The 18,572-nt window shown below is 32.6% G+C and overlaps 1 protein-coding gene across 1 annotated transcript; it reads right to left on the bottom strand.

Annotated features, from left to right (window-relative positions):
- Positions 1 to 3,182: 3,182 nt before the first annotated feature.
- On the bottom strand, positions 3,183 to 16,272 carry LOC111708569 (paired mesoderm homeobox protein 1). The gene is made up of 6 exons (XM_023481986.1): positions 15,963 to 16,272; positions 13,181 to 13,266; positions 11,577 to 11,660; positions 6,570 to 6,705; positions 5,043 to 5,150; positions 3,183 to 3,396 (listed from the first exon to the last, which is right to left on the bottom strand). The coding sequence occupies exons 1-6, from the start codon at positions 16,180 to 16,182 to the stop codon at positions 3,278 to 3,280; spliced, it is 753 nt and encodes a 250-aa protein (XP_023337754.1). The 5' UTR covers positions 16,183 to 16,272; the 3' UTR covers positions 3,183 to 3,277.
- Positions 16,273 to 18,572: the final 2,300 nt, after the last annotated feature.

The following is an 18,572-nucleotide window of genomic DNA, read 5'->3' as shown; positions in this document are numbered from 1 at the left end:
CGACCACTTCTAACACATATATCAGAAACAGATTTTAAATTAACTAGTTTTGATCTAGGAGAATTAGGTATGACCCTCTTTAAGTATAAGTCACTTGTAATTACGTGTTCACTCCTTTTAAGACTACTTCTTATTAAGTAAATCTGCTAAAAATAAAACTTTAAAAATTATAATTTTTCTGAATTTAATTACGGTGAACATACATCCTTTATATTTCAGAGTTTGTGGTTTTGCAGCGATAATTTAGAAATTTTCGGAATTATGGACAAAATACAAAACAGGTATTTAAAAAGAGAACATTAAACAGGACAGCGTTACATCTAAAATTAATCTCGGTGAACATATTACTCCCAAAGAAATGTCACTTAGCCACATTCAGAGACTTTGCACCAAAAAGTATCCAAATATATTAAATCTGGTACAAATAGTTGCTTTGTTCTGTTTCATAATTAGTATCAACCCATAGAATCTGCCAGCAAGTGAAGCATTACACGTGCCACAAAATCTCAAGATGCAATTATTGTAAATACTTAATCCTGATCCTATTCCTATATTTCGAAATTTAAATTTTAAACTGATGATATTTAAGATTCTGTGACCAGAAATAGACGACATATTAACCATTCAGTGTAATCATCAACTTCATATGTAAATTACAGATCCAGGTTGGTTCAAACATTTTTCTAAAATTTTATTTAGATTGGAACAACGAAACTTGAAAAGGCTTAACATGAAAACAACTCTTAGTTTCTAGTTACCAATTAAAATGTAATTGCCGTCGTAAAAATACGACAATGAAGACGATTTTCTAATTTCTATTGAGCTTTGTTGTTGCAGGACATGATACTTCAAGACTGTATACTGTATAGGTTGATCGTTAATACACACTCCTCCTTAACCAAGATAAAGATTTTAAATCTTAAGAAATAAGGGTTGGACATTATTCTAACCTAAAATATCATGATTTTCAGCTCAGAAGTTTGAACCACTTCCCAACCTAAAACATTTAAATAAAACAAATCCCCGCACCCGCCCCCCCCCCAAAAAAAAGAATAATATTTTCCACTTTCAATAGCTATTTGTTACACGTATGTTTGTCTCTGTTAAACATAATCATATTAAAACTGAGATAGAAGGTCGTCATCATTGTATTGAGATAAACGCTGACGATTATACTTCTTTTATTCATTTTCTTATTAGGATGGTTTTGAGCTAGAGGCCTCAGAGCAGATTTTAATAGTGTGTACGCTGTACAGCTTGTACAGTTTTAGTTTTAAGGATTTATACTATTTTGGCAATTTTTAGTCGACAGCTGTCAAGTCATTATTAGTACTTTAATTAGACTTGTTTAAAAAATCAGAAAATTCTATGTATCAGTTATTTTGTTTATTCTGTTATTGTGTACTTGCACTGTACAATTCGTATATTTTGTTGTTAAATTGTCTTTTAAGCTATTTAATTGACAGTTACAACACTCGTGAAAATTTTGTAATTTTGTTTTTATATACTACATTTTCATTTTACTTGAATAAATTGTAGCTTGTGATTTTATGTTTAAAATCATTCAGTATCTTCTAAAAGCTTAATTGTTTGACTTGTTGAAGATTTTTAATATGATAAAAAATCAGTAGTAAAAAAATAGTAATCTCATATCCGATCACAACTCGAGAAACCCTCTGGACGATTTGCCTCAAACTTTCATTGGCCTAATATATGAATTGCAGGAATGGTTTTTAACTTCAAGTGAGTCGGCTAACTTTTTGATGGGATACATAGTCTCCAGATGAAGCTAGTATTTAATTTTTCCTAAAACTAGCTCCAATGTTAGAAAGAAGAATAGCTTTCCTTAATTAAACTTTGTGACCTCGATATAGATAGAATTCTAGCTAGGACTACTTAATTAAGTCTCTCAAACTGGAAATAAGAGTTACTCACTGTTCTAGACGTCAGATTTGAGCTAAGCTGAGATCTTCAGTGCTGGATACTAATTACACCGATCTCTTGATCTCGATATCCAAAGTGGGAACACTTATAATTTGAAATTAATTTTTAATCTCTTCAATTTAGTTATCCCTTCAGGGTACAACTATACTGCGGTTATCGAATAAAGAATAAATAAATATGTAGATTAACAGAAGATCGAGATCAAGTGTTTATCTCGATATCCACTACACTACCCTGTTTGTGTTGCGTTTCTCGGTATTGGTATCAAGCATTGATCTTATGCAGACTAGAGGATTAATATAGTTACTCTTTTGGTATCCCGAGGTGATTAAACCCTGCAGGGATAACTAAAAAGAAAAGTAACCACTTAGGATATTGAGATCAAGTGTTAAAGATTACAATATCCGCACTAAAGTTCAGATCTTTAATTGTTCCCAGGAATTCTGGTCTCTTATACACTATCCATACAGTGTTCTGCGAGATTATCAACACAATGAAGACGACTTCTTTTATCAATGATTTGTTCCAGAATGTAAGCATTATTCAAAATACAAGTTTACAAGAGACGTTGTTAATTGAGAACTTCTCTTTGTTCAAATGCTTATGTTTAAAGGCTTGGTAAAAATCAAAACTAAAATAGAATTTCTTCTTCATTGTATTGATATACAACGACAACTGTAAGATAAGATACTCTCTTATACTTAAATTTATAAGACAATTTCTGATTGTTGTCATGATAAATCATTAATTCTATTGATATTTTTGACAGATAACCTGTAGCGTAGCGCATCCAAAAATGTACGCTCGAAGGAATTCTGATAAAAATAAAATCAAATTATAGGACTTCAGTTCCATAACATCTCCCTTATATAGCCGCGTAATCTGTTGTTACCTGGTAGACCTAAAATACGGGTTGTTTTCTTTTGTAAAGATAATTAAGAAAGAAAGTTTATTTATTCTTTTATCAAACCCCTGAACCCGCCACACTATGATGTTTTTAGTTGAAATTGCCGAAAAAATTCAAGTTTATGATTACTTACGTCAGGTTGCTGCCTCGGAGCCTAAATTAATGACGCCCGTCTTGACCTTGCCAATTATTATGTATATAGGATTGTTAAATAAATCACAATATTTATTTATTATTTTGCATTAATATGGATGAAAAAAGCCGAAATGACGGATTTTAAACCTGAGCTCTGGTGTGAAAAAGTTTATTTAATCTAACAAAAAATATCTTAAGAGCGAACGCTGCATTTATTTTTATAATTATTTGAATCTGATAAAATTACAATAACGAATATAAGCTTTGGTTTCTTGATTTGACTAGACTGGTTCAATATCTCCAGGATGGATAATCACCAGGTTTTATTCTATTCTGCTCAGGGTAGCAATTACTACTGTATCCACCCGTCCTGCTCAAACTCTCCATGAAACCTCCTCCCTCCAACCCAACTAAAATTAAAAACTTTTTTTAGATTCGGATTTTGTATTTAAAGAAAAAAATTTAAAATATCTGATCCAGTGTTGGAACTTTGGCATCGTTTTCATTTACGAAACACACGTTGTGTTTTAAAAAAGGTGACAAGATAACGAGTTAATTGGACTCGTTGGACAAGCGTTAATTCAAATAGTGAATGAAGAGAGTAAAATTAACACGTGCACAGTGAACCGTCAAACTAGCAAATAACTACAATCGTCGTATACATCAATAAAATGAAGACGAATTTCGATTTAAATTTTTATTTTTACTTAGCTTTTAATCAACAAGGATACATTATCATGGAAACAATGTAATGCTGTCAAATAACAGCTTCTCTTTATTTACGTGTAAACTTTTAATTCGAACAAAAAAATTTAATAAAAAAGTCGTCTTCGAATTGTAAATTTGACCACGAGCACTGTAACAAAATGTACCGGTAGCTAACGTTAACAGAACTGATTTGAAGAAATAAAACATTTCCATCCTTATTTTTAACCTAAATTGAAGGATTGAGATAAAGGACAATTTTTATGAAACAAATTATAATTTTTTAGTTATTGTTTAAATTGGTTTACTAAATGATGACTAAGAAACTAATAGGTTACCGATTCTACAAACAGCTGCAGAGAATTATGAATGAAAGAAAAAAAATTAAATTTTTATCCTTTGTGGGTAACCCTGTACATTATATCTTCTATATATATATATACTTTGCTTGTCCGTTTGTGTCCAATAAACGTCTAAACGATTGAAGCGATCGGGCCCAAATTTTGTGTTTGACTTCACGTGACCCAAGGGAAGGTTTATGAATGATCAAAATTTGTGTTAACAAGTTTTATATGCGCGAAAAATTATTATGTAAACCGCAAACTGTACAAAGAGAGATGCTCACAGATAAACCCCCAATTAAAAGTTGAAAAAGAAGATGTTTGTCCCAATTTAAATATTTTTAAAGAAAAAAAATCTTAAGACGTCAGGCCATATTTTGTAGTTTCTTTAAAATAAACGAGATACAGGGTTAGGCTTTTGAGACGACAAACACAATTAATTCAGTTCTTATCTTTACATTTCTGGTCCCTTGCACTTGTAAACGTAATTATTAGTTTTCTAAAACATATTTTGTACCATTAATAAATTATATCAAAAACCAAGTTCAACCTTCAAATCATTATATTTAGATAGTTAAAGGTCGTCAGTAAAGTCTCATCTGATGTCAGATGTGGATAACCCTGTATATTAAGAAATTTGATTAAATTATAATTTATGAATTTTCTGATGTTTACTAAGAATAATTATTAACCCTTAAAAGGCTGGGGGTCCGGAAAATGCCCCTCCCCCCCCCACCTTCCTTCCCTTGAGGAGGTTCACAGGTCAACAGGCCTCCTCATTTTTCAAAATTTAGAACCCTTTGGGGTAGATTGAGGTTTTTGAAAAATTCTAAATCTTTTGTAAGTTCCCCCCACCCTCGCCTTATCAAGATTATGTGGGAAACCAAAGTGTAAATAAATAAATGTTCAAAAGTATTTATAATTAGATATTAGTTGAATTGATGGTTAAATATTTTTTTATTCGTCTGTTTTTTATGTCATGGGACTGATTGTATCCGGTGTTGGTTTACCTGTATGTGGATGCCTAGCTCCATTATGAATAGAATAGTGGAGAGAACCAGGAACTCCGGGGTTTTGTCTCCAGGTTGCAGGATAGGACGGATACGGAGAACTTGAAACTAAAATCAAACTAGATTAGGACGAATACAGGTCACATATTGGAGTGTGGGGAGGGGAGGGTTCTTAAACTTCAAATTGGGAAAGGGAAATATTCCCCTGAATTACAGATAATAAGCTGTGACTTTCGATCACAATTCGACCTATTAAACGTAATTTTTTTCCCTTTTATGCTTTGTTGACGGCGTCTGCATTTAAAAAGTTTAAAAAACATCTCTGCAAGTTTAAAGAATGTTGAATTCAAGGTTGTAATGCAAGGAAAGTCAATTGCGGTTGCGTATACTCTGTGTACATATTAAAACCAGTTCTCTCTGGGCTGAATTTGTAAACAATAATAGATGCACTAGTGTTCGTTTAGTATCCGAGGAGGTTAAAAGCATTAAATTTTGATAATTTTGATAATTCACATAATTATAGTTTCCTATTACCAGAATATTTCATTGATTATTTATGTGAAAGAAGGATCCCATGTCAGGCTCCGACATCCGTCTTGTGTTTACATTAGCGCCCGGAGACAGTACAAAAGATGTGTACACTTCTGAAATAACTTTCCTTGCATTACATTCTTGGTTAAATTAAAGGCTAAAAACTCGATTAAATTCAAAATTGATGAAAACAAACGCATCTCGCTTTGGTAAGTTCAGAGTGGGGCGCAAGTTTGGATCGTCCAAACTAGTGTGCGTCTTTTTTTACACATCGTGAATATGCTTGATATGTCAAGCTCATCAACACAGAGGATATTGAAAATGGTAGGTAACATATACAGAAAATATTATTCGGAAATCTACAGATTGTGTGCTGATTGGTTGGTTAAATGGTTGCTTTGCATTATACGTTGAAACTGAATCCGAATTCAATGATTTTGAGCCGCGTCTCAGATCCGCCAAAAACCGGTTTCAATTGAGCACCGGTTTAAATCTTAAAACATTGAATACAATTTTAAGTGGAACCAACCATATTTGAGCCGCAGCTCAAATTCTTTAAATTCGGCTTCTGCTTAACAAAGGAATTGAGTCTTTGCCACAAACTCGAGATTTTCTTATTACTATATCTTTGGAACCAAATGTTGCATACCTTAGATATTTCAAACTATGAATTCTGTTAGATCAAGTAATCTCAGCTTGAAATATCAAACATTAACAACATCGAGTTCTAAAGATATTGTGGTTTAAATATTTGATTTTGTCCCAAAGACTCAATTCCTTTGGCCCTCTCATTTCGTTCGTTTATTGCAAGTTAATTTAAAAATTCACCATAAATATGAAAAAAATTTTAAGTAAGAAATAAAGCTGCTTGCAGAGAGATCAGCATCAACAGCTAAAATTATTATTAGAAAGGATGCTAAACGCTTTGATTGTAAGACTACAAGACATATTCGACAATTGAATGATATTGAGATAAATCCAAAAGATTAAACATACCACTAACTGAGCTCCCGCCGGAAGATTTTGAAACCAAGGGTTGTTCTGAAGAATCTGGTTCAAGATGAGTAGATTTCCCGTTTATCATGCTTCTCTCATTTCTCCGGAATTTGGCGCGCCTGTTTTGGAACCAAACCTGAAGAGGGAGAAGCAATGATAAATGCACGAACTAAAGATCTAAGGATTGGGTTGGGTTTAGGAATCTGTATCTGTAAACTATATTATGATTTCCTGTCACAGAGGACATGCTCTGTTTCAATCCTTCCAGAAGACGGAGTAAAAGTTCAATTTCCGAAACTATTTCGTTATTTCAAAGTTAAGTTAAGTATGGCGCCAGACCCGCATTCCGGGGTCTGTGTTCCCCCTAGGACATGGAGCCGGGTTCTCCTGTTCCCCCTGGGACCTGGAGCCGCCACTAACGCCGCCGGAACCCAACCTTACAGGCTGGGATGTCCGAACTAATTCTAATTAGTGCTTGATTTGCCATTTTAAGAGGCCAAATTCATATTTCTCTTTAGAACTGGGATAATGAGAAACGGACAAGAATAAAGATAAAGTAAACCAAACCAAATCTCTTAATTAGTACTTTTTCTAAGTTTATAAAACAAATCCATCAATGGTAAATTCAAGAATTACCCCCCCCCCTCCCTCCACTCCCCGAGGGTGGGGGAAAGATTTTGATGCTCTGGGAAAACTAAATCAAAAATTGGATACAATTTTTCATTCTTATTGATACTTCCCAATATTAGATTTTGCCCGCTAACATTTATCTTTGTTTTCATAATAAAGCAAATAAAACCATAAAAAAAACATGCCAAACAACTCGGGAAAATTTTTTCAAAGATTGAATTTTCAAGAAAGATTTTTATTCCTTAGCCCGGATATATTTGAAGTGAATTTTCTGATGAATGTAATGTATATAAGGAAGTCAATATATATAAAAAGTCAACTTGAAGCTTAAGATAACAGAAACTTTATGAACATCCCTGATTCAGTACCCTTTAAACCTTTAGCTAATTAATATACTGATGTGGAAGATATCGTCGTTTTCTAGCTTTACCAACTTTAAATTCTAACAATTTTCTAAAAACAGAAATCGACAAGCCATTTTCTAGAGAAACTACAGTTTATAATAATCAATGATCAATGATCAAGGGTAACGATGTTTTCATGTGAATCGGTCTTGCAATAACTTTGATTGGAGGATCATTTGAAATTATGTCTAAAAAGAAGTTATTATTTGAAAAAAATTCCAATTTTTGCTTATCTACATATTTAGAATGTTAAGAAGCAGGAAGGAGCAAAATTAAATATACTCAAGGTTTCATTATATACAGCTCCCTTGGGAGTAGAAAGCAACCGTTCCTTGTTCACTAATTCCTCGGGAATGTGAGAAAATTGGTGAAATTAGTCCCAAGAGAATACACCACTTCCTTTACATACTCATACACAGAGTTCAAGGCGTCACCAGGAGTTCGGACACAAGATTCAGTATATTTAATTAACTGTACATCACAAGATTCAACTGTACATCACAAGATTCAGTATATTTAATTAACTGTACGTCCCAAGATTCAACTGTACATCACAAGATTCAGTATATTTAATTAACTATACATCACAAGATTCAACTGTACATCACAAGATTCAGTATACTTAATTAACTGTACGTCCCAAGATTCAACTTTACGTCACAAGATTCAATGTACAAAATTTCGCGTCACAAGATTCAATATATTCAATTTTGCGTCACAAGATTCAATTAATTATTCAACTTTGCGTAAAAAGATTTTCTTCATTCTATTTTGCGTAGCAAGATTCAATGTATTCAATTTTGCGTCACAAGATTCAATATATTCAACGTTGCGTCACAAGATTCAATTAATTATTCAACTTTGCATAAAAAGATTTTCTTTATTCTATAATGTTTAGCAAGATTCAATGTGTTCGATTTTGCGTCACAAGACTCAATATATTCAACGTTGCGTCACAAGATTCAATATATTCAACTTTGTGTTACAAGATTCTCTGTATTCAATTTTGCGTCACAAGATTCAATATATTCAATTTTGCATAAAAAGATTTTCTTTATTCTATAATGTTTAGCAAGATTCAATGTGTTCGATTTTGCGTCACAAGACTCAATATATTCAATTTTGAGTAACAAGATTAAAAAAAAATACACATAACTTTGCGTCACAGGACAATATATTTACAATTTTTAAAATATTTCAAATAAAACAAGAAAAATTTCATATATATTGTTAATTATAATGTATGTATCTCATGTGGCAAGAATTTAATTTTTAAAAAGGGGCGCAGCTGACCCTGGAAACCTTGTTTTTTATTGCTTACACTATTATCTTATTGTGTACTTGCTCCGAAGGGAATGGATTCAAAATTTAAGATATTTAGGAAGAGAAAAGAAAGATAACTAATTAAGAGGAAATGAACCCGAACTGTCCGTGAAGCTTCTCTACACTAATGAGAAATAAATTTCTAAATATTTAAGAGTTAAATGAATTCATATATTTGCTGTTCCACTATAGATAGTTTTGTAGGGTTTTCAGTGTTAGCATTTTTAAACAGGAAACAGAAACAAAAGATCTTTTACAATTTTCCTCATATTATTATATTTTTGATCAAAAATTAATAAACTGTTATCGTTGATTTAAAACCTTTATTCTTTTGATAAAAAGTAAGATATAAGTCCTTAATGTAATTATATTTAAATTTTTCACGTCAACTTTTTTTGCATTATCTTTCAAATTATGCATTTTTTAAGTTTCGAAGAAAACACAGAAATCCTTGAAAATTAAAGTTCATGAATTCCCTAAAAAGGGTCAAATGTCTTGAATTGAACTTGAATGCACTTTGAGACGATGCATATGAACTGGTGTATGAAGATTTGATATCAAGTTCCTAGAAGGAGGAAGCAGGGGGAGTATAGTGTAGGAAGGGGGAGAGAAGGGTGGGTTGGAAATAGACGATTCGGGAGGAAGTGGATAGCGAAAGGGTGGTTTAGAAGAGATGAGGAGAAGGAGAAGGAAGTCAGTAGCTTGGGGGAGGAAAGATGGAAAATAAGAAGTAAGGAACGGGAGTCCAAACAAAAAGAAGAGACAAAGAAAAGAAGGCCTAAGAGAAGAGATGAAGAGATACGGATGAAGAAGTTTGATACAATGAGTAGTGATTGGAAGGGGGGGGTCCAATCTCCTCCTGGAACCTGATCCAGGTTGTGAAGGACCGATGTCACAACTGTATCCTCTGCCTCCTGGATACTCCAGACACTAACATTACACAATCTTAGTTTTTAAACCTTCAATCCAATATTTGTAAATATCTTTAGGATCTAGTTCATCAGGGAATTTTGAGCAAAATTTCACATCTGGAAAGCCATTGCAGTTTTGTTAAAATAAAATAAATACAAAGCACACATCCTCAGACAAATACACACATGAAGACACACTTTTTTGGACGTTTGACTAAATTCAAAATTACTTCCTTGGATACAAACTCGCTTCCTTGGATACAACCCCACTTTTTGGGATACAAACTTACTTACTTCCTTGGATACAAACTCACTTTCTTAAATGCAACCCCACTTTTTAGATACAAACTCACTTTTTTAGATACAAACTCACTTTCTGGGATAAAAACTCATTTTCTTGGATTGGATACAACCCTACTTTCATGGGTACAAACTTAATTTCTTGGATACAAAACTATTTCACACCACACATCTTATACAAAATATACGTAAATTATACACTTAATATGTATTGTATACAGCGACACATTTGGGAGTAAAATTTTTATTTATTTTGAAAACAAGGTTTATGATTTTAATCTTAGCAATTATGAATCTTCGCTCTAAAATCAAATGATATTTGAACGAGACATATAGATCTCCTTGTTTTTATATTTACTTTAATCTAGAGTGAGAATTAAAGTTTTGTAAAATCTGGGTGATATTACTGTGACTCCTGTGACAGCTGTCACGGAGAGATACGCTGGATTATTTTACATCAACATTGCGCATCCAACATATTTGTAGAAGCTGACCTACACTCCCCTTACTCCTCCCAACCTTGTTGTAGTTTAAATACATCCTACACAACCCTACTTAATACTTTGTAGTTAACTAATTAACAATTATTTAGTAATCTGGCATTCATACTGCATTTGTAACAAATACTTGCACGGCTGAATTATTTTAGTTTATCAATAATTTTGAAACAATAACTCATTTAACAGGAACAGTTTACATAGCAAAAGAAATAGTTTAGATTAAATTGAGAGAGTTTAAAAGAGATGAGAACATTTCATTTTACAGAAACTGTTTAGATAGTTAACGAAACAGTTTTGACGAAACTGCAAGAGAGTTTAGATGGGACTGGAACTATTGAGTTAACAGTTACATATTTACAACAATATCAATTTTTTGTATGCTTTCAATGATAAATATAGGAATGTCATTTTGGGTGTTTTGAATGCCTTAAATTCAAAAGAATGACGTATACATAGAAAAGGAACAGTTTAGATGGGACTGGAACTATTGAGTTAACAGATACAGTATACATAGGAAATGAACAGTTTAGATGAAACTAAGAGAGTTTAGAAGAGACGAGAACAATAAAGATTTAACAGGAGCAGTTTAGATAGAAACAATACAGAGTTAACAGGAGCAGTTTAGATAGAAACAATATAGAGTTAACAGGAGCAGTTTAGATAGAAAAAGGAACAGTTTAGATGAAACAAAGATGGGACTAGAACAGGAACCGTTGTTTAACAATAAAATGTATAATGTGACTGGAGCAGGAACAGTTTAGATGAAGCAGAAACAGTTGAGATAGAAATGGAACAGGAACAGATTAGATAGAGAAAGGAACGGTTTAATTACAAAATAAAACAAGGAAATCTAAGATGGAACGGAACAATTTAATTCTAATAGGAACAGTTGAAATGAACGTAAAAAATAGAAGAAGAAAATATTTGTTCATTTCTGACCTGAACTCTAGCTTCACTGAGACCTGTTCGTTTAGCAAGTTCTTCTCTCACGAATGCATCAGGGTAGTGAGTTCTCTCAAACACCTGGAAATATAAGATAAAAGTGGTTGTGTAGTTTCTGGGAGAAACGTAAATAATCTCAGTGCTACTCAAAGGTCGAGTTTTGTTTATAGTCCTCATAGAAAATGCAGTAAACTTAATTTTAGAAACAAACCGCACTTCTATTTCTATGTATTATTATTTATTATTATTTATTATGTATTATTAGCAAGGGGGGCACAGGGGCACGTACCCCCCCCCCTCCCTTTTATCTCCGAAGGTAGGGCACACTTTCTGAAACAGAAAAAGAAGAAAATGAAAGAAGGAAACGGAAAATGAAAGAAAGAAGGAGAAAAGAGGAGGAAATTGACATAAAATAAATTTTCGTTTTTAAAATTATGTGTAAAGGAATATTTTTTCTTCATATTAAAGAAAAATTGAGTACTTTCGGAAATAAATTATTTGGGAATTTTTGTTTCAATCCTGTCTTGTGAAATAACAGAGTTTAAATAAATTTTTTGTATTTTAAGAAGCTTATCATTTTCCCACCTTTTATTAGATTAATGATTCTGATGAACCATCATACAGCAAAAAGTAACATGGAGACAAATTTAAATTATATACAAAAAATGTCCAGGTTATTTTTAGACTTTTATCAGGTTTACGACAATCTGAGAGGGTTCCAACGATTTCAAATTGTATCCTGTAGAAGTTTGATCTTGAACATGCAGATTTGTTATTCCATGTGAAAATATAAGGCAAAAACGAACCCAAAACTATCGTTATAAAAAACCCAAAAACGATCGATTTAAAACGATAGTTTTTGCCTTATATTTTCTTCTAGGGTAACACATTTGCATGTTTGATAAAAACAAACTTATACAGAATAAAGTTTTAAATTCTTTGAACCCTGTCATATTGTTGTAAAACATTTTGAAAGTCGAATCTGGCTATTGCCCATCCCTATTTGTACTCATCCTCAAGCTCTTTACAGGCATATATATCATTTACTTTCCCTGTAAAAAAATATGTATTGGCTTTTTCGTGATTAAAAAAATTCAGTAGTACATTTATTTATAGTTAAACTCAAATTTCTACATCTTTTCTTGGTTTTGTTGTAAATAGCTTCTCAATTGCACTAAAGGGAAAGAAAACAGGCAAAATATCTATACTTTATAAACTATAATGTGTGATAAGTTGAAAATCTATTTTTTTAAATTTTTCATTCATTAATTTTGACCCTTTTTTAGTTTTTCAGGTCAAAAAAAAAACTAGCTATGTATCACATGTATCATATTTATCGTTAAAAAGGGTCTCTCAGTAGAATAACTAAGGCCCTGGATAAATTAAATTGAAAAAAATAAGTGCATAAATATCAAATATTTATGCAAGAATATGTAAATATAATAGAAATATCAAGCTGTCTATCTGTTTGAATAACACCTGTCTTACACCAAAAGGCAGATTTGGGCGTGAGAATTATTTATATATTTTTTTCTTTCTAAACTTTAGCAATTCTTAATTAATTGATAAATTATTTTTTTCTTGTAAAAAGTTAAATTTACCTTCTCCAGAGCAGCAAGTTGACCGTTACTAAAGGTTGTTCTGTTCCGCCGAGTTTTCTTCTTATAATCATCCTCAGGACCTGGATCTACAAACTTGGTAAATTAATTTTTAATTTTTTTCAGTTTTTGAAAATGGAAACGAAGATTTAAGTGCTCTGCGAGGTCTCTATAATAATATGTACATTGTAAAAATATTCTTACTATACTTTTATATCTATACTTATTGAGTAAAAAGATATAAAAGATTTTTTTTATATATAATTTATACAAAATATCTTGTGTATTGCCCATGTAATATTATATTGGAATATGAAAACTAAATCGTAAATTGGAGTTTTACTGTTTTTTCTTTTCATTTGAAAATGTCATCACTTGTTCCAGACAATTTGAAATACAATAAATGTTTAAATCTTCAATGTGCATCAAATAATGTATTTTCTTCTCTTTTATTGTCTACTCCCGACTAAAAAAAATGAGTTAACATGTTATTATAGTTTATTTACGACGCTCAAACATAATTAAAAACATTTAAGAGGAAAAATATGTTTAAGCACATTCATGTCTAAAAGTCAAATGAAATAGGAATTGTTCAGTAAAATAATATCTAACTAATATAATACAGATAGCCCCAGAAACTTTGGGAGATATCGTCATATTTTTAAACCGTTAGTGTACAGTAATATACATCGACTAGCTAGGTTACTCATAGTTACTTCCACCGTTTACCCGCACTTGGTCGATTTTATCGTGAAACTAAATTTTTGTATATTTTGCTTATTTCATAAACGTCAAAACGGCTGAACTGATCGAGCCCAGATGACCCCGGTAAGTTTGAAAGCCCTTCAAAGTTGAACAATTCGATCCGAAACAAAATTTTCAACTTTTTTTTGAAAAATGCACCAGTTAAAAAAAAATCCGCGAAAATGAAATTTCACAATTACGACGAATAAAATTGGCCACTTGAACTTATGGGAACCAGTAACTAGGATAAAAAGAAACCGTGACCTAAGATTAGGAGAACTCATGAACTCATGGGAACAAGGAACTAGGATTAGAAGAAACCGTGGACTAGGATTAGGATAACCCATGAACTTATGGGAACCAGGAACTAGTATAAGAAGAAACAGTGAACTAGAACTAGGAGAACCCATGAACTTATGGGAACCAGGAACTAGAATTAGAAGAAACCGTGGACTAGGATTAGGAGAACCCATGAACTTATGGGAACCAGGAACTAGGACAAGAAGAAACCGTAAACTAAGATTAGGAGAACCCATGAACTTATGGGAACCAGGAACTAGGATTAGAACCCATGAACTTATGGGAACCAGAAACTAGGATTAGAAGAAACCGTTGACTAGGATTAGGAGAACCCATGAACTTGTGGGAACCCGGAACTTGGATTAGAAGAAACCGTGAACTACAATTAGGAGAACCCATGAACAAAGATTAGAGGAATCCATGAAAATACAATTAATAATTAGGAGAACCAATTAATAGGAACTACAGGATTAGGACACTCCTTTAACATACAGGAGATATCGTTAAATGGAAGCTAGGATTAAGGAAACCAATTAACTAGGAACGAAGAATAGGAGGGCTAGTAATCTAGGAACGAGGATAAGAACCCGTGAAGTTGGAACTAAGACTAGGACCATTAAAATTAGGAGAACCAAGGAACTGGGAACAAGAGAACCAATGAACTAGGAACTGGGATTAAGAGAACCCAGGAACTAACTAAGATTAGGAGAACCCATTAACTAGGAAGTAGATTTAGGTGAACCCAAGAGCTGGGAACTAGGATTTAGAAACCCAGTAAACTAGAAACTAGGATTAGGAGAACCCATGATCTAGAACTAGGATTAGAAGAACCATGTAAAGTTAAAACTAAGATTAGGAAAACCTATAATTAGATATTGGGACTAGAACAGACTAGAAGAACACAAGATCACGGGACTAATATAAAGACAGCCCCCGGGGGATCATCGTAACATGATATTTCAAAAACTCACAATTGTAAGAGTAAAACAAGAGATCAAATACACAGAAAGTTAAATTAGCTAAAACAGAAGACAAGAAAGTTAAGAAATTACGAAAGAAAATAATTATAACATAAGGATAACATTTTATTCTTAAAACTTTACAAAATACTCGATATCCATAGCGCAAACTTTAAATTAAAGTATAGCAGTTTGATTCCGGAAAAATGTCATATTTACGTAATATCCACCAAGTAAAAATTAACAATACTTCAAGACTACGCGACGACTTAAAAGGAGTAACTTACTTAATAACTTAGTAACTTAGAAATGGTAGTCTTGAAAGTGCAGCAGTATTGGAGGGAAAATATTTAGGATTGATTTGATACCAATCAGACATTTTTACGATATGCAATTTTTAAATTGGAGTGTTAAGTCGTTTGTAATATTTATAGAAGATTATAGAACAGGATATTAGAAGTATAGAAGATTATAAAACATGGTATTATAAGCATAGAAGATTACAAACCAGGATATTATGATAGAAGATTATAGAACAAGATATTAGAAGTATAGAAGATTATAAAACATGATATTATAAGTATAGAAGATTACAATATAGAACAGGATATTAGAAGTATAGAAGATTATAAAACATGAAATTATAAGTATAGAAGATTACAAACCAGGATATTAAAAGTACAGATTATAGAGAACAGGATATTTATAGTAATAATCATAAAAACACCGCTCAGAAGATAAAGGGAAACAGGATGAAAGTTTTAAGTGTTCATATTTTTTACCTTCAGGGATCTTAAGATCGGGTCCCACCCTATGATGGTGCTCTGCAAGAAGGGCTGAGTGGGCGTGGTATAGATTCCCCGCCCCCTGCAACTCCAACAAATGACTCACAGAAAAATTTTTGCTCACGTCCTGTCTATGTGTGTGTAGTGCAGGATGAGAGGAAAGAAGACTAATATCACAATTATACCCTTCTCCGCCTCCTGTGCCAATATTTTCCATTTTAATTCGATTAGTATAATTGATTAGGAACGGACCGGCCCACTTACAAAATATTCTTGTAAACTAATCCTTCTAGAGCGCAATATACCCATCCCTCCGACCCAGCGCAGCTCATAATCTATCCCGGACTCTGATTGGTCCGATCCTGGCGCGCAATTATCAGCTATTGGCCGGAGTAGGACGGAGGTGGGGGAAACCTGAAGTAAATTGGCACAACTATCTCCGGATATACTTTCATCCTGAGGGTAGGTGTGTTTTTAATTGAACCGTAGACAGGTGCTACCTTGAGAATCATAAATAAGAAAATTAGTTGAATAATCTTTTTGTTTATATAAACCTGTCATGCATAGAAAAACACTTAGCTTTAACTTTCAAAATAAGAAAAGTATTTCCTCTGTTAGTTTTTTAAAATTTCTATTTTTTAATATTTCCTGTCGATTTAGAAGATCTATATCTCTAACAATGAAGACATTAAAAGCTGTCCAGACATCATTACACTTTTTATCTATATATATATATATACTTGCTTGGGTGTCTGTTTGTTTGAATCCAATAAACGTCTAAACGGCTGTACGTACCGATCGGGACCAATTTTTTTTGTGGGACCTCACATGACCCCGGGCAAGGTTTATGGATGATCGAATTTTTAAAAATTTGTCTGTTACCAGAATTAGATTTTTGTAAATTTTGAAAATCCACGACTTTTTTTTTTTAATAAAATCCACGAAATTTTTGTTTTGTTCTTTGTTTTACATTTTATACAAAAAGAAAATTGTCTCAATAAAATAGAAGATGGGCGTGAAACGGCCTAAAAGCCTAGTTCTTAATATATAGGAAGGAGTTTTTTCATTGTTGCTTCATAATCCTGGTCTGAATCTAGTCTAGTCTGAATAACTTGAACTCTTTCAGATGTTTAAATCACATCGAAGTGGATGAATTGGAGTTTATCAAGCTTTACATTTGCTTTATCATAATTCATAGATCTTTTCTATTTCATTGATTGTTACATTTGGTCAATTCTGAAAAGTGCTTCGGATTTTGTCAAATTAATAAATGCCACGAATTTAATATTTTGTGTACGTTGATAAAATTTAGTAGTTGATGTAACGGTAGATAGAGTGTTACCCACACAGGATAAGATTTAAAAGACGAAAATTATTTTTATTCAATATTTATGGCTTTTTGAAGCTTTACACTGCATTTTTTTCTTTGCCAAAAAATATACCTTTATAAGACTTTATTTAAGGCAGTGGGCCAAAATCAATGCAAATAGTTTCATTTTAAGAAGTTTTAGATTGTAATTAAAGTCTCATTCTCATTCTATCATAAGTAAAGGTGGGTTACAAGAATTCTAAATCTTCACGAGACAAACAAATCTCAAGAGCTGAAGAGGGTAAACCCATACCGAAATATATTTTCAAAAAATGTGGAACTAACACCCATTTTTTTAAAACTCTGTGAGGGTTTGGAACATTATCAACACCGAACTATAAATCATGTCTATGACCTCCGGGTTAAATCTATTTTAAGATTGAATACTGGGTTATCAACAAAGAATAAGACTTGATCCTTTCTCTACTCTCTCTAGCCTGAACCTTCCTCTACTCTCTCTATTCTAAACAACGAGGATATAGTGTAAAGAGTGATGATGTACGCTAATCCTTTACTAATTGTATAGGCCATCAACTATACCGAGAGCGTACTGCATACATTTTATTTTTAAAAGATTCTGGCCTAACCTATAGCATATCATTATTAGTCAACAGTTGTAAGGTTACAGTCCAGCTAACTGAGCAAACAGGTAGGAAACTATCATCCCTCTGATCCTGGACCTTCCTCTCCTCTCTCTATCCTGATTCCTGAACCTTCCTCTTTTCTCTCTATCCTACACCTTCCTCTACTCTCACCATCCTGAACCTTCCTTATTCTCTATATCCTGAACCTTCCTCTTTTCTCTCTATCCTACACCTTCCTCTACTCTCACCATCCTGAACCTTCCTCATTCTCTATATCCTGAACCTTCCTCTTTTCTCTCTATCCTACACCTTCCTCTACTCTCAATATCCTGAACCTTCCTCATTCTCTCTATCCTGAACCTTCCTCTCACTATTACAGGGGATATTAGTTCCAAAACTAACACTTGACCCATTTCTAAACTGAGTGTTAGAAATGGGCCATGGGCCAAATCTGCATAATTATCTTATCATGAGTATACATCTTTAAATCCAAGACGAGTAGTACAAAATTACACCATATATTTATAAAAAAAATGGCTACAACTGTATATTAAATCAATAAATGTCAATTCTAATGTAATACTAAGGTGTGAGAATTAGTTTATGAAGATTCTTGATTTCATTTTCGAATATATCCCTATTTTGAAACAATTA

The sequence above is a fragment of the Eurytemora carolleeae genome, unplaced genomic scaffold, assembly GCF_000591075.1.
Source record: "Eurytemora carolleeae unplaced genomic scaffold, Eaff_2.0 scaffold890, whole genome shotgun sequence".
NCBI classification, from domain to species: domain Eukaryota; kingdom Metazoa; phylum Arthropoda; class Copepoda; order Calanoida; family Temoridae; genus Eurytemora; species Eurytemora carolleeae.
Note: the sequence above shows the minus strand (reverse complement) of the source record. Positions and strands in the feature narration are given on the sequence as shown.

Excerpts from the sequence above, each read along its gene's own strand:
- LOC111708569 (XM_023481986.1), bottom strand. The coding sequence starts at position 16,182 with ATGGAAAATATTGGCACAGGAGGCGGAGAAGGGTATAATTGTGATATT. Across the intron at positions 11,661-13,180 it reads AACTTGCTGCTCTGGAGAAG|GTGTTTGAGAGAACTCACTA; the intron begins GTAAATTTAACT and ends TTATATTTCCAG. Across the intron at positions 3,397-5,042 it reads AGCTAGGCATCCACATACAG|TTGGGTTGGAGGGAGGAGGT; the intron begins GTAAACCAACAC and ends TTTTAATTTTAG.